Source organism: Phyllostomus hastatus, unplaced genomic scaffold (assembly GCF_019186645.2).
Source record: "Phyllostomus hastatus isolate PE091 unplaced genomic scaffold, TTU_PhHast_1.1 phas_contig_17, whole genome shotgun sequence".
NCBI lineage: Eukaryota > Metazoa > Chordata > Mammalia > Chiroptera > Phyllostomidae > Phyllostomus > Phyllostomus hastatus.
Genome location: NW_025333664.1, coordinates 25,448,272 through 25,462,850, shown reverse-complemented (window position 1 = coordinate 25,462,850; position 14,579 = coordinate 25,448,272). Strand labels below are relative to the sequence as shown.

General features: G+C 40.0%; 1 protein-coding gene across 5 annotated transcripts in view; it reads left to right on the top strand.

The window, feature by feature from the left end:
• SLC23A2 (solute carrier family 23 member 2) overlaps positions 1–14,579 on the top strand; it is a 116,641-nt gene that overhangs the window by 55,476 nt on the left and 46,586 nt on the right. For all 5 annotated transcript variants that reach the window (XM_045832752.1, XM_045832751.1, XM_045832750.1 and 2 more), the window contains one exon: positions 6,776–6,874. In XM_045832752.1, coding sequence (XP_045688708.1) covers positions 6,776–6,874 — 99 coding nt within the window. The remainder of the gene's footprint in view (positions 1–6,775; positions 6,875–14,579) is intronic.

Here is a 14,579-nt window from a genome sequence, read left to right as displayed (position 1 = left end):
ACACGATGCGTGGCTGTGGGGCAGAAAGCATACTTCTCTCGGTGTTACGGGTGTTTGCTTAAATGGGCTGGTACTTCCGCGGACTGTTCTGTGACTTGCTTCATCACATTTAAGAGGACATCCTAGACCTTTCCCTAGAAGGTTTGAATGTATTTTCCTCATCCTCCTTAGCAGCACCCTGGTATTTAACTTAGAGGAGGTCTCATAATTTTGTGAATTGTTCCTTGAAGGGAGTTCTGGCTTTACATTTTTATTTTTTTTTAAACACTAGGTAATATATCAATATGATTCAAAATTTAAGAATACAAAAGGTATAGAGTGCAAAGTCCCCTGCCTGCCCTTGTACACATCAATTCTCCCCACACACCACTTTTCATAAATGGCTTGTGACTGTGTATGCAAATACAACACATTCTCATCTCCTTTTGTACACATGTGCATGTGTATCTAAATGACTGTGTCTGTAGCTCTGCTTCCCTTGCTAATATGCAGGGTGGGGCAAAGGTAGGTTTGCACTTGTGGGTATGCAAAACAGTTTATTCTTGTATTATATGTTATTGTATTATTTTACATATGAACAACTGCAATTCTACTTTGCCTACCCCTATATGATAGATGATGTTCTGTACATTCCCTATCAAAATATAGAATGCCCTGTTGTAATGCAGGAGCTCCAAACTGGGGAGCTGCTTAAGTGTTAGTGATGTTCTGGGGAAAAAAACACCCAGAGGACTAGCAGATGTGGACATGCCATTTATTACTCACATTACACAGGAGTGCACCAAGATGGCAGCAGGTTGGTGCAAGAGAGACTGTATCCCACTATGTCCGAGACTTGTAAGGGGTCCCAGACAAAGTCCCATGTGTCCTACATGGGACTCTAAACTATGGTACCTCTTTGTGTGAAGGTCAAGAAGAAGTTACAGGACAGGAAGCCACTCCCAAAAGATGATAAGGAGGAAGTTACAATCCATTTCCAAAACAATAGACCTTCCTTCTGACCAGGGGTCTGTCTGGCCAGCTTTCAGTCTTGTGAGGGGTGAAGACCATGTATTGATACCACACCTAAACGAGGTCTGTCTGGAAAAAGTCCAGCCATTGTTAATATAACAAGAACAGTTTGTATAACATTGGTTTGTGTAACATTGATGTAACCTGGCAGCAAAGAAGAGTGGACTGGAATGCGCATGTGTGAACAGTGACGAATTCACTGGACTCGTCAGTTGGGGGGTGGGTAGAAGCTGCTGAATGAGCATGTGTACTGTGTGGCCATTGCATTCAAAATGCCGAGCAAGTAGGGGGAGGAATCTGCATCCAGTTTTGCGTTAAGCTTGAACATTCCTCTGCAGAAACTATTCGGATGATTCAGAAGGCTTTCGGGGACAATTCAATGAATGCAGTGCAAATAAAAAGTGTGGCACAGATGCTTCAAAGGTGATTGGGAATCTGTTGAAAGTGATCCATGTTCTGGAAGCCTGCAACAAGGAGAACGCCTGAGAATGTTGAATGTGTACAGGCTGCAATTGGCAAAGCTCAAAGTGCAAGAACTAGAAGCCCATCTGGGGATACCAAAAACTACTATGTCTGAGATTTTGACTCAGGATCTTGGCATGATATATGTCATGGAAAAATTTATTTCACAATTTCTATCAGAACAGAAGGAACATTGTTCTGCAGTTGCTAATGATTTGATTCAAACTGCTACCTATGAACCAGATTTCCTCAAGAAGGTTATTATATCTGGAGATGAATGGTGGGTCTATGCCTATGATCTGGAAACAAAGGCCCAGTCATCGCAATGGAAGTCACCTGGTTCTCCACGTCTACAGAAGGTGCTGCAAAATCGCAGCAAGATCAAGATCACATTAACCATGTTTTGTTTTTTTTTTTTGGATTGGGAAGGTGTGGTCCATCATGAGGCCAAACAATTAATAGGGAGTACTACCTCAATGTTCTTCATTCATTGAAAGATGCACTATGACGAAAATGGCCACAGCTATGGACAACCGGTAATTGGCAGCTTCATCATGACATTGTATCTGCTCATGCATCATCACATCTTGTGCAGAGTTTTTTGGCAAAACATCAAATCACCTAGGTGACTCAGTTCCCCTGAAGCCTAGATTTGGCACCCTGTGACTTCTGGCTTTCTCCACAACTAAAATCACCTTTGAAATGGTAGAGATATCAGACCATTGATGAAATTCAGGAAAACACAACGGGGTAGCTGATGGTGATTGAGAGAACTGTGTGAGGTCCCAAGGCGCCAGCTTTGAAGGGGACTGAGACATCATTATCCTATGTACAATGTTTCTTGTCTCTTGTTACTTCTTCAGTAAATGTCTCTTTTTCATATTACATGGCTGGATACTTCTGGACAGACCTCGTATACTGCAGAACATCTATAGTATGAATGTATCATAATTGATTTAAATATTCCTATTTGATAGACATCTAGATTGTTTCTAATATTTTGCAACAGCAAATAGCAGTGAATAACCTTTCACATAGATCTTTTCACTCAGATGTAAGAAAAGCGTAAGTTTCCAGGAATGGGACTGTTGGGGCAGAGGGTGTGCCTTGTTAAGTTGAGGGGCACCACCAAGTGCGCTCTGTTGAGATCATTTCATTCCCATCAGCAACATGTGAGTGCCTGTTTTCCTATAGGCTTGCCAGTGGAACGTAGTTGGACTGGGGTCTTGGCCAACTTAGTAGATGGAAAAAATTTTCTGTTGGAGGATTTTTTTTTCCCCTTTAGATTTTTATTTATTTATTTTTAGACAGAGGTGAAGAGATAGAGAAAGAGGGAGAGAAACATCAATGTGTGGTTGCCTCTTGCAGGCCCCATACTGGGGACCTGGCCTGCAACCTAGACCTGTGTGTGCCCTAGTTTGGTTCACAGGCGGGCACTCAATCCACTGGGCCATACCAGCCAGTGCAAACCTTTTCATTAAAGAATAGAAAACAGTCAATTTGAGGAATGTTATTACTACTCTGAAAATCATTGTTTTAGTATAAAATGGTTCACTTAGCTACCAGACATATGGCAGTGGTTGGTGAATTACACCAGATCCTAAATAGATAATGATTGAGTTCTGAACCCTCTGATGAGAGGCGCGGGGTTTCCCATGTACTTGTGCCCTTCACCTTACAGGTATCCTCTGCCACGGGTTCATTTTAACTTCTGTTTGAGTAACACATGCTTATTCCACTGTCAGTTAAATTGGCATTGCTGTGATACTGACATTCAGCTTGACACTCCTTCACTATTGCTCCTATCCTGTTTCCTGTACATTTGACCATTTTAGGATTACTGTTCAGAAGCACATACTTGAGGTATTGTCTTAGCTTAGAAATAAAGCAGTAAGTATAATGCAAAAGCACTATATTTATTGAGCAATAGACACATTTCTGTATCCAAAGGCAACAGCCCTATGTTTTGGAGACAAACAAAATCAACTGGACAAATTCCAGCAGAGAAAACCTGCTTTCATAACTGATGTTGTGATTGTACAATATTAGTTTAAGGGGGAAATATAAAGCCACAAGTTCGGTTTCAAGCAATTTTGAAGGGGAGAAAGGACATGTTGGTTGTTCCCGAAGGAGTTTTAAATAATATATTTTTAATAAAAATATGATCAATTTCCTGAGATGAAAGATGTCAGGATTTCCTTGTTATCTGTGATGTTGTTAATGACACAAAAGAAAATCCATTTTTATTAAGTTTAGAAAGCTTTCCAAGATATGTTTTATTTCCCAGTTGAAATATAAAGGGATAAAAATGTGACACTTTGATAGTATCAGGAGCATTTTTTATACTTCTTTAAAAAAAAGTCAACACCTTTTTTTAAAAACTGATTTTAACAGATTTTTAAAATTAAATTCTATGTTTTTTAAAAAATAGGCCATCAAAATAGCTAATTTAATAAGCCAAAGGAAACGTAGTAGTAAAATGTGTCGTACTCCCTGGCACCCCGTTGTGTTCTGAGTTTAGTTAGTGGGTACCATTAACCTGGCCCCACCCTAGGTGTCACAGGGAAGGGTTGTGTGGCAGGACTGCATCCTTATTGCCTGGGCGCAGTGGGTGCTCAAACAGGGTTTGATGAATGAGTATATGAGCCCTTTCCTAGCCTGGGGAGTATCTGCATTTTATAGTATTTAATTGTGTGTGTGAATGGAAGTCGGGAGGAGAGGGAGTTGCCAAAGTCTCCTCTTTGGAGCCATATATACAGATTAAAAAAATGGGTTTTGAGGTGAAACTTACAAAAAATTGACAATTTAAAAGTGAACAATTCAGTGACTTTGAACACACTCACAGTCTTGGGCACCCATCACCTCTGTCTAGTTACAAAACATCTTCATCATCCCAAAAGGTAACCCCTATTCTCATGAGACTCCCTGTGGCAACTGGAGATGACTATGGGTGAAGGTATTTGTTTTAGCTAGGATAGGGTGCTAAATCAGATCTTGGTTTCTTTGATATTTAGTAACTAAACATTGTTGTTTTAAGACAGTTCATCCTGAGTGTATGTACCTCTTGGCTTCTCAGTGGGTTGAGTGCTGCTGTGATATGACTTGGAGAATGGTTCTAATAGTAAGTTAGAGTTTCATATAGTGGACTTGAACTTGGCCAGGAACATGTGTCCTGCTGGCAGCTTATTTTTCAGGCCAACAAACTCCACAAAGCCAGTTGCCTTATGTAAAAAACTGTAGCATGTCTTCGTGTTAGTTTTAAAAGGAGCTCTTGGTTTGATATAAGAAAATTTGCCCTGTAAGAATTATATACCACTTAATCGAGATCTTTGGCGTACTTTAAAACTGGCTTCAGACAGGGGTTGTAATCTATGTGACCTTGAATGAGAAATTAAAACTTTCTCTGGCCTGATTTCTTCAACTACAAAAATAAGTGGATTAAATCTCTCTGGACCTCCTCAACCTAAGGTTTTGCTTGGATCTTTAGTCTTTTTAATTTCTTCCTGTTGTAAAAATTAATTGTCCTCATTAGAGAAAATTACCGACATAAAAAGGGAAAAAGAAGGTAAAAATGGCCCAATCACTGTTAATATTTTGGTGTACATCTTTTTTATTACCGGTTTTAAAAAAATAATATGCAAATAACATGGAACTGATTTTAAAAGATCCCAATGCTAAAAAGAATGGTTGGGAGTGAAAAATGAAAGGAGCCCATCCTTACTCCCTACGCCTTGGGCAACCTTCATATTGGGGTGTGACTTTTCTGGCTCCTTGACCAAGCATCTAGACAGGGAGGTTATTAAAATTTTATTTTATTTTTAGCACAGTTAAGATAATTCTGTGCTTATTGTTTTGTGACTTCTTTTTACAGTATTTCTTGGAGTTCTTTCCTTGTCAGTACCTCAGTTTTATTCTTTTTTTAATGGTTGAATATTATTCTCAAAATGGATATAGCAAAATTTAACAATGTCTGTCTGTTTGATGAACATCTAGATTGTTTCCAGGTATTAAGCATTTTAAGTAATGCTGCAACTGTCAACCTCGAGAATGCATGCTACTTGCATGGATATTTTTGAAAGAAAGGAGTATATGAGTATAGTTGCTGGTCCTAGAAGTGCCTGTTTTAAATAAATCCCAGTGCTAAGTTACTCTGCACAAAGGCCATTCCACCAAGAACGTAATCTTTCTAATAACTTAGAGTAGCTTTTCTCTCACATCCTGGTCGTCACCAGGTACCCCTTTGAAAATTTTCCCCTAATTTATTTTTTAAAAATGAAAATTTATTTTAATTGTCATTTCCATAATTTTAAATGTGGTTGAGCAGCATTTTGTGTGTTTTGTTGGATAACCTAATTTTTTTCCTGTAGACTTGTATATCCTGCCCTGTGCCCATTTCCTTTGGATTGCTTGTATTATGGATTTGCAGGTGTTCTTTTTTTTCCCCATATAAATTTTTTTTATTTTCTAATATTTTTTTCACCTGCAAACTGTAGGAAAACAGGTTTTTTAAGGATACATTTTACAGGCATTTTTTAGGAAATTTTGATGCTGATTCTTTATGTGTTGCATTATATTCTCTCTTATGCGATCACTCATCTTTCACTTCTCTTTGTTATAGTTCACAATACCAAAATGTAAACGTTTTTATGCTTTGTCTTTTTTTCTGTGTCTAAAAATGTAGTTGTGCTGTTATTCATATGTGCAATTATTTTCAGTATTATTTTTCAAGACAGGCAGCCAGGACCTAAGGCCACTGTGTTGTGGCTCACCAGGGCAGGCCTGAAAGGGGTCTGTATAACTTTAGGAGAACACAGTGCTCGAGGGCTGTGAATAGTGCATTTCCTCCTACAGGGATGGCACATTAGAAGCCATTATTTTTACTTGGAAAGGGATCTTAACCAAGGCAGTTTATGATGCCTCTTACCAGCTCAGACATTGGCCCCTCCGCCAATTGGCAGCTTTGGCTCCTCAGCCAAGCCTCCCTTGCTCTGGAGGGCACTGGAGTCCCACTCCTTGTATTTCTTGGATGTTCCATTCCTGGTCTCGCTGAGCTGATCCTCCTGTTCATGCAGCGCACTCTATGGGACATGTGTGTTTCTCTCTATCAAAAACACACGCATGGTCACTGATGCAGTAAGCACTTGTTGGGAGTTTCATTTAAGATCACCCAAACTTGGCTAATTTGATAGGTAAAAAATGCACAGTTTTTGATTTTTATGAGAATTACGGGGCAGGGGGGATGCTTCTATACAGCAGAGAGATGTATCATGAAACAGCTTCTAAATGGAGTGTTTCTCTTCAGGTGGTGATGAATGGAGGTGCCACGTCTAGTGGTGAACAGGACAATGAAGACACGGAGCTCATGGCAATCTACACAACAGAAAATGGCATCGCGGAAAAGGTACCCACTTCCATCACCACCCCTACTGTCCCGTCGCTGCTGTCCCAGGTTCTGTACGGGATGCATGTCCTTCATCTGGGGGTTTGTCTCTGCCTGCCTGAGTAGATGTGGGTATTCTCGTTATAATGGAAATAGAGATGATGAGGAATAGAACTTACTAATTTTTAGTTCTTAATCGCAGTTAAGCTGAGTCCCATAGATAGGCCGATTACTATATATTTTTTAAAGCCTCAGCTAGCATGCCAGGGGGAAGTGGTTCAGAGTTTGGGTCTGGGTGCTAATGTGACTCAGACCCTGAGGGAATTAAACTCTGGGCATCAGTTGCCTCATCTCTAAAATGGAAGTAAACATATCAGCACTTGTCTTAGGGTTGTTGTGAGGATTAAATGAAATAAAATATGTAAAGTTACCAGAATTGCATCCGGTACACACTATGTGTGCAGTGACTAAGAGAATGAGAGAGACCAGTAGTAGGTGGTTTAAGTTGACTATGACAGGGCCTTTAATGAAGCTCAGATGAAAGCATTGGAAATCACTCACTAAAGTAGGAGAATCTTTTGCCTCATGCCACCTCCTTGATAGGTCACATTCCTGGAGGCCAGGAGAGAGCTGCCCAAAAAAGGGGGTCCAGATGCCTGGATTTCTTTTTTCTTTGTATCTATCACTGTGCCAAACACATGTGAAAAGTTTGATATAGTGGCACCTTCAGATTGCATCGCAGCCCTAAGACTTCTCAATTTCATTTGATTTTTATTTGATAGACTTTAAAAATAAAGTTTACTTTTGTGGTGAAAATTACTAATTTGATCAACTTACACAATGAGACACGGTATTCTAGAACCACTGGCATTTTACTGTGGACAGTGGATACTGTGTATTCTAGTCACAGACCACTAGAAAGCTGACACATGCAAATATAGAACCCAGCTTGGGTATTAATGCAGCAAGTGGACAGTATAATCAATTATATTGGAATTTTTGAATAATCAAATTTTTATGTGTATGCGTGGTTTCTTTTTAGAATTTCTAGTCTGGGAGATGAAAATTTCATTTTTGGTTGTCTTGACCAATATTGCTTTTTTTGGTCAATCTATTATACATTAGACTAATTAAAATCAAGCTGAAATGTTGAAATTCCTGTGGTGTTGGATTCCAGACTGCTTCCTAGAGTGGGAGATGAGAACAGCCACAGTCAGCATGTCAACTGCTGCCAGCAGTCTGCAGCTGAGACGCAGCCTGCAACAGGGCTGGATCTGTGTGGGGGCCACTGCCTGGCTTGCTTGGGTCTCAGCATCCAAGTGGCTCAGCCTCTTGTAACAAAGTGCTTCTGACTTTATAGATTTGTTAGGTTGCATCTAGTGCTGAAGTCCTGGGTCCTTAATCAGAGTCATCAAAATTTCCATGCTGTAGACTCTTACCATTTTGGGACTTCCTCCTCCATTATCTAGGAAATGATGGTTGTCTTTTGAAATGAATAGTGAGGAGCATTAACACTTTGGGGCTTTTTTAACACCTGCAGCTGTGCCTTTTACTGATGATGGTAATCTGTTGGCAAGAAAAACCGTCTAGCACATTTGTGCTGGGCAGTTATTTACCTGTATGATGAAAACTTTGTTCACTGTCTGCACACTGGTACATTTGCGTTTCCTTAAATACTAGTGAGATAGAATATCTTCCTGTTTTACTGGCCCGTTGAGTATTATATTATTGTGTATTTTTTTAATTGTTAAAAAATATTAATGGCCAAAAACCTCACAGTTAAATAGAAATGTTAAAGTTAAAAGCCAAAGCCCTCTGTGACTCTACTCCAAACTATAAAACCCAATAACCACTAATAATAGGTTGGTGTTCTTCCTTCTAGGTATTTCCATCATATAGATACTTCCTTTACTTTGCTTTTTTAAAACATAGATGAGATTATATTCTAAATATCATTCTGCAACCTACTTTTTAAAGGTTTTATTTATTTATTTTTAGAGAGAGGGGAAGGGAGGGAGAAAGAGAGGGAAACATTAATGTGTGGTTGTCTCTCACATGCGCACCCAACTGGAGACCTGGCCTGCACCCCGGCATATGCCCTGAATTGAGAGTCAAACTGACGACCCTTTGGGTCCCAGGCAGGCACTCAGTCCACTGAGCCACACCAGCCAAGGCTGAAGTGTTTTTTATGGTTGAATTTTTGTGAATGTTCATTCAAGCTTATTAGAAATGCAGACTCTCTGCCCCATCCTAGACCTGCTGAATCAGATTCTGCACTTTCATGCATTTCCTGTATGGTTCACATGTTCACTGAAGTTAGAGGAGTAACTCTGTAGTAGTTTTCAAGAGAAGAGCTGGCTCATGGGAATAAATTCCTATCCAAGAGTAACTATAGCCTGTAGGCTTGAAGGTTGTAGTTGCTGCTCTCCCATTTTCTGATATTGAATGTGGCTGTGAAGAAATCAAATCAGGCCAGTCTTTGTTTTTTTCCTTATCAATATCTTGACCTTTTGCCTTCTTTATTTATCTTTGCTATTCAGTCACTTTACTGAGATATGTTTTGATGCTGACCATTCTGGGTCAGGTTTTTCTGGCATTTTTAATATTTAGTGTCAAAGCTCCTGTCATTTGAGAAAAGTTTTGAATTATATCTTTATTTTTTGTACCAGTCTGTTCTTTCAATTTTCCTATTCGAGGGCTCCAGTTATGCGTATTTTGGATCTCCTTTGCCTTCTTTCTCAGCTATCACTTTCTCTAATGTGTTTTTTCTATTTTTTCTTGTGCTCTTTCATTTTTCATTATAACTTTCATTTTTCTTTTTTTTCCTTTTTAAAACAGATTTTATTTATTTATTTTCAGGGAGAGGAGAAGGGAGGGAGAAAGATTGCTGTGCAAGAGAAACATCAGTTGGCCGCCTCTGGCACCCCCCCACTGGGGACCCAGCCTGCAAGCCAGGCATGTGCCCCGACTGGCACCCTTTCAGGTCACAGGTCTGTGCTCAGTCCACTGCGCCACACCAGCCAGGGCTTCTTCCGTTTACTTCTCTCCAAATTGTGTCAGCTCATGTTTTATTTCCCTTTGTCTTTAAATTGCTGATTTAAGGTCTTCCTTAATAGACTTGTTTTACTGAGTTTTTAAGATATTTGAACCTTTTTTATTAACTCACGGAGTACTTGGAGGGTCTTTCTAATTTGTAAACATGTCCTTTATTTCTTGGAAATTTTCTTATTTCGTTTGATTAATTCCTATATTTTTTTTGTTCCATTCTGACTTTTAAAAACTTACTATTTCTTATCCATATTTGTCTTTTAGTTATTTTGGGAGATATTTTTTTACTTTCAACCCTTCTTTTGATTTTTTTCTATCTTGTTTTTAGTTTCTAAGACCTCTTTTTGCTATTTGTTTCTACTTTTATTTACTAACTAGAACTTTTTTAAATGGCATTTCTTTTCTCCAAGGCTCAAAATATTTTTATTTCTGTGAAGATACAGGTTTCTTTTTTATTTTTAACATGTTTTCTTCACACCACATTGGTCCTATTTCCTCTCTTTCTTTGGCTCATATTTTTGGAGCTTTCCTTTGTCCCAGACTTGTGAAGCAGCAGAAAAATATGATTGTAAGGTTGTTGTATGTGAGTGAAGTTTGTGCACTGGTAGGAGTTGCCACTGAATAAACCAGGTGGAAAGCTGTCTTGTCACTGTAAGGTCTAGATGTCAGTATATTGTCTCTGGAGCCGACCACAATTCCTGTAGAAAAGAATCTTCTGGTCTCCTCCTGTGGGACCAGCCTGGTTTCTGTGACCTGGATCCTGGCATTCTGGAAGCAGAAGAGGATCCCACAAATCATGTTCGCCTTTAACCCCGATTAGTATTCCTGATTCCGATGTCTTTCTGGTTTATATTCATCAAACAATACATTGTTATATCTTGAAGGGTGAGGATAGCATTAGGCAGCAGGATGTCTGATTGGTTTGTGGAGTTAGAACCTGCCTCTTTCTGTCATTCTGTCTTGTGCCTCCAGGCATGGAACCTTTCTGAGCTTCTTTTGGTCAGTCGTCTCACGTCTCCACACTCCCCTTCTGTGAGCGTCCAGGTTGTCTGTTCTTCCCCTCTCCCTTATGGGTTACAACTCATGCAAATGCTTTAAATATTTCAGAAGTGTGTCTTTATTACTTAAAGAAATAATCTCATTTATTTCTTATGTTCTCTTTTGTCCTTCCAGATTTGTGTCACATTCTTTCTCTGTTTTTAGGAGTTAAAGGAAATGATGTTGGTGGCCAATTTACCATGTTTAACTGAAACTCAGAAAGATGGTTCTTTGAAAAGACTGATGAAATTGATGTTTGATGGATATGATTAAGGAAAAAATTAGAAAGTGCAGATACACACTGACAATGTGAAAGGAGATATAATAAAAATATACAAGAGGATATTAGATATTAGCCCCATGCCAAAGTTGAGGGTTTCATCCCCAGTCAGGGCACATATAAGAATCAACCAGTGAATGCATAAATAAGTAGAAGAACAAATTGATGTCTCTCTTTCTCTCTCCCTAACCCCTCTTCCTTCCTTTCTCTCTAAAATCAATAAACAAAAATAAGGGAATATTAACTGTGACTTTATGATAATCAGTTTGAAAATCCTATAGCAAGAGTTGACAAGCTACATCCTGCAAGCCAAATCTGACCCAACACCTGTTCTGATAAATAAAGTTTTATTGGAACACAGCTGTGCTCACTGGTTTACATATTGCCTAAGGCTCTTCTGCACTACAGTGGCAGAGTTGAGCAGTTGTGACAGAGTCATTATGGTCCACAGAGCCTAAAATACTTACTATATAGCCTCTTACAGAAAGAGTTTGCTGTTTTCTGCTCTAGAAGAAATTATTTCCTAGAGAAAAAGAGACTACAATTGATCCCGAAAGTGCTGTACTAGATACGTAACCATATAAGAGATTGGAAAGGTTATTAATTATCTTAAGAAGGCTCCAAACAGAGAGCTGAGTTATGAGTTCACTAATCTTTGAAGGACAGGTGATTTCCTTGGTCTTTAGATTATTTCACACTATGGAAAAAGATGGAAAAGTCTTCCAAATGACATTATTAAACTATTTATGTAGTCACCTTTTAAAGAAACCTTGCACTTGGGGGTTGTTGTTACTGCAGTTTTTAAAATGGTTTGTATTGTCAATGCAGTGAGAACTGACTGTGGTACCATAGCTTCTAATGACCAAACACACTGCTGTCTCAATGAGGGGAGCAGCGTTTGTCTGACAGGGTTAATTGATCCCCTTGACCACACAGTTCCCCACTCAGTGTCATCTTTATACTATTTGTGGACATTTACATTAGCCCCATTCCTGTGTTGTAGAGCTACCCTCATTGTTACAAAATGGACCCACGGGGTGGGGACAAGATACTGTTACTGAATGGACCCTCCCTTCTCCTCGGGTCCCCCTACTAGGTTCTAGGTACTAGGTTCGCCTTGCCTGTCACCAGAGAATATGGCTCTCAATGTCAGGGTTTGGTGAAAAGGAAAGGAACTATTTATTCAGAAGTTATACAGACTTAAAGTAATAATTTAATGTCTTCATTAAAATTTCAAAGTCCCTTAAAACACCCACAGTCCTTCCTTCCCCCCTTTGCCCAGTCCAGGGTACCAGATCTCAGGAAAAGAAATAGAAGACTGTGGTCCTCGGTCCTTCCCAGTAATCCGTGCTCACCTGTCAGGCTTCTCGCAGTTCCCAGCACCATCAGCTGTGTTGCCACCATGATCTCCAGTTCTTAAATCTAAAACCACGTGGCACCTTCTGATGCTCACCAGCAAGAGTCCTTTCACCCCTTTCCTTCCCTGCAAGGTGTCTCCTGCATTCTTCTGAACAGCTAAGAGAGAGCTCTGCATGGTTGCTACGTCTTGCTTTCCTGCTTCCTAAGCCATGTGGTAAAGGTTCCCCCAAAACCACCTGGTTCTAACCCACATATCTGCTGCACCTGGGTATAAATTCTGGTGTGAATCTTCCTCTGCATCCTCATTTCCGAATCCTCCCACAATCAGCTATACCTGCCAGTATTCCCATGTTTTTACAGCTTTTCTGGGCTGCCACTATAAGTGACGGGCAGGCATGGCCCCTTGGCGTGGAGCAAATCAGGTCCAAGCTCTCACACAGGCACTATAACCAGAGTGAGCTGCCTCCCAGTTACCTCATGGATCAAAGTCACTCCCAAGTCCCTGGCTCAAAACATGGCCACAGCTACTTTAACATATCTATGAGACTAGCCAAAAGTTATAGATATGTTAAATAACCATTTTTGCAGTTACTTGTGAAACTTTTGATATGCAAAGTAACTCTCAATGGCTCTGCTCCATGCATCCCATCACCCAGTTCAGACTTGTGGGGGTGAGGATATCCTATATTTTTAATATTTGCTGGACACCCTGAATTCTGGACCCCATTACAGATCCCTCTTGGGGGGGCATGGCTGCACCCTGTTATATCATTACTAAGAAAACTTGAGAGAGAGAGAGCGAGAGAATATTTGTGCACATACATGCATATACACCTCTTAATCTTAGCCTGCCAGGCCTACAAGGACAAATACAGTCTTTTCATATCTGTTCATCAAAACAGTATTTAAAACTAGTTGTTTTGGAATCATCAGAAAAATATTACTTGTAATATTACTGTAACAGATTGTACTAATCTAATTGTAGTGTTGCTGTACTTTCAGATACTTCTCTGTTACTTTGTGAGCAGTAACACTTCCCACTAGGAGACTATAGATAACACGATGGTGTTACATTGTCCTTTTTATAGCAAGTCTAATATCCATAGTTGTGTCCAGTTGGCAAAATGGTCACCTGAGTTTAGGGATTCCTGAGTCAGGCTTGGTGATTTGTGAGGACTCGATTCAGAAAAGCTGTCACACTCATGGTTACAGCATATTTCAGAGGAGATTGAAACCACTGGAAAAAGGTATCTAGGGAAGGGTCCAGGAGACTCTAGCACAAGCTTTCAGTTGTCCCCTTGCAGTGGAGTCATGTGGGCAGTGCTTAATTTTCCCCAAAACAATGTGTGGCAGCACTCAAGGAGTGTTGCCAACCAGGGAAGCCCACTGGAGGCCTGGTATCCAGGGTTTTATTGGGGATCGGTCTTGCAGGTATGGCTGACCACTGCGTGGCTGACCTTAGTGTCTAGTGCTGCCAGAGGTCAAACTGATACCATGTACTTAAGGCCTCTACCATAGGTCACATCATTAGCACAAACTGTGTTTGGGGCAGTCTTCAGGTACACAAACACACTCTTAAGAGGCAGGGTGTTCCATGAGATCAGAGAGTACCTCTCATGTGCCAGGCAAGAGCCAAACCTTTCTCTGAAATAGACATGGTTTGGACATGCCAGACCTGTTGAGTTAGTTCTTCACAGCACATCACCATGTATCAAATTCCTCACACATGTGTACTTTCTCTACCAACAAAGTCTTAAGAGACACACTTAATCCATTTTAGCCCATTCAACAGTGTAAGTCTCCCATTATCCGTTGTGTGAATGATAGAAAAAATTCTCTCGGAAAGGTCATATTCAAGTCACATTTGGATTAGATCAAATGTAATTTCCATCAGACATTTACCTTTAGGCTTTAGAGGGTAAGCTTGAATTGCATCACTTCTCTTGCTCTGAGATGTTTGGCCCCTAAATCCTTGTTGCCCTGTGCATGGAAAATTGAGTA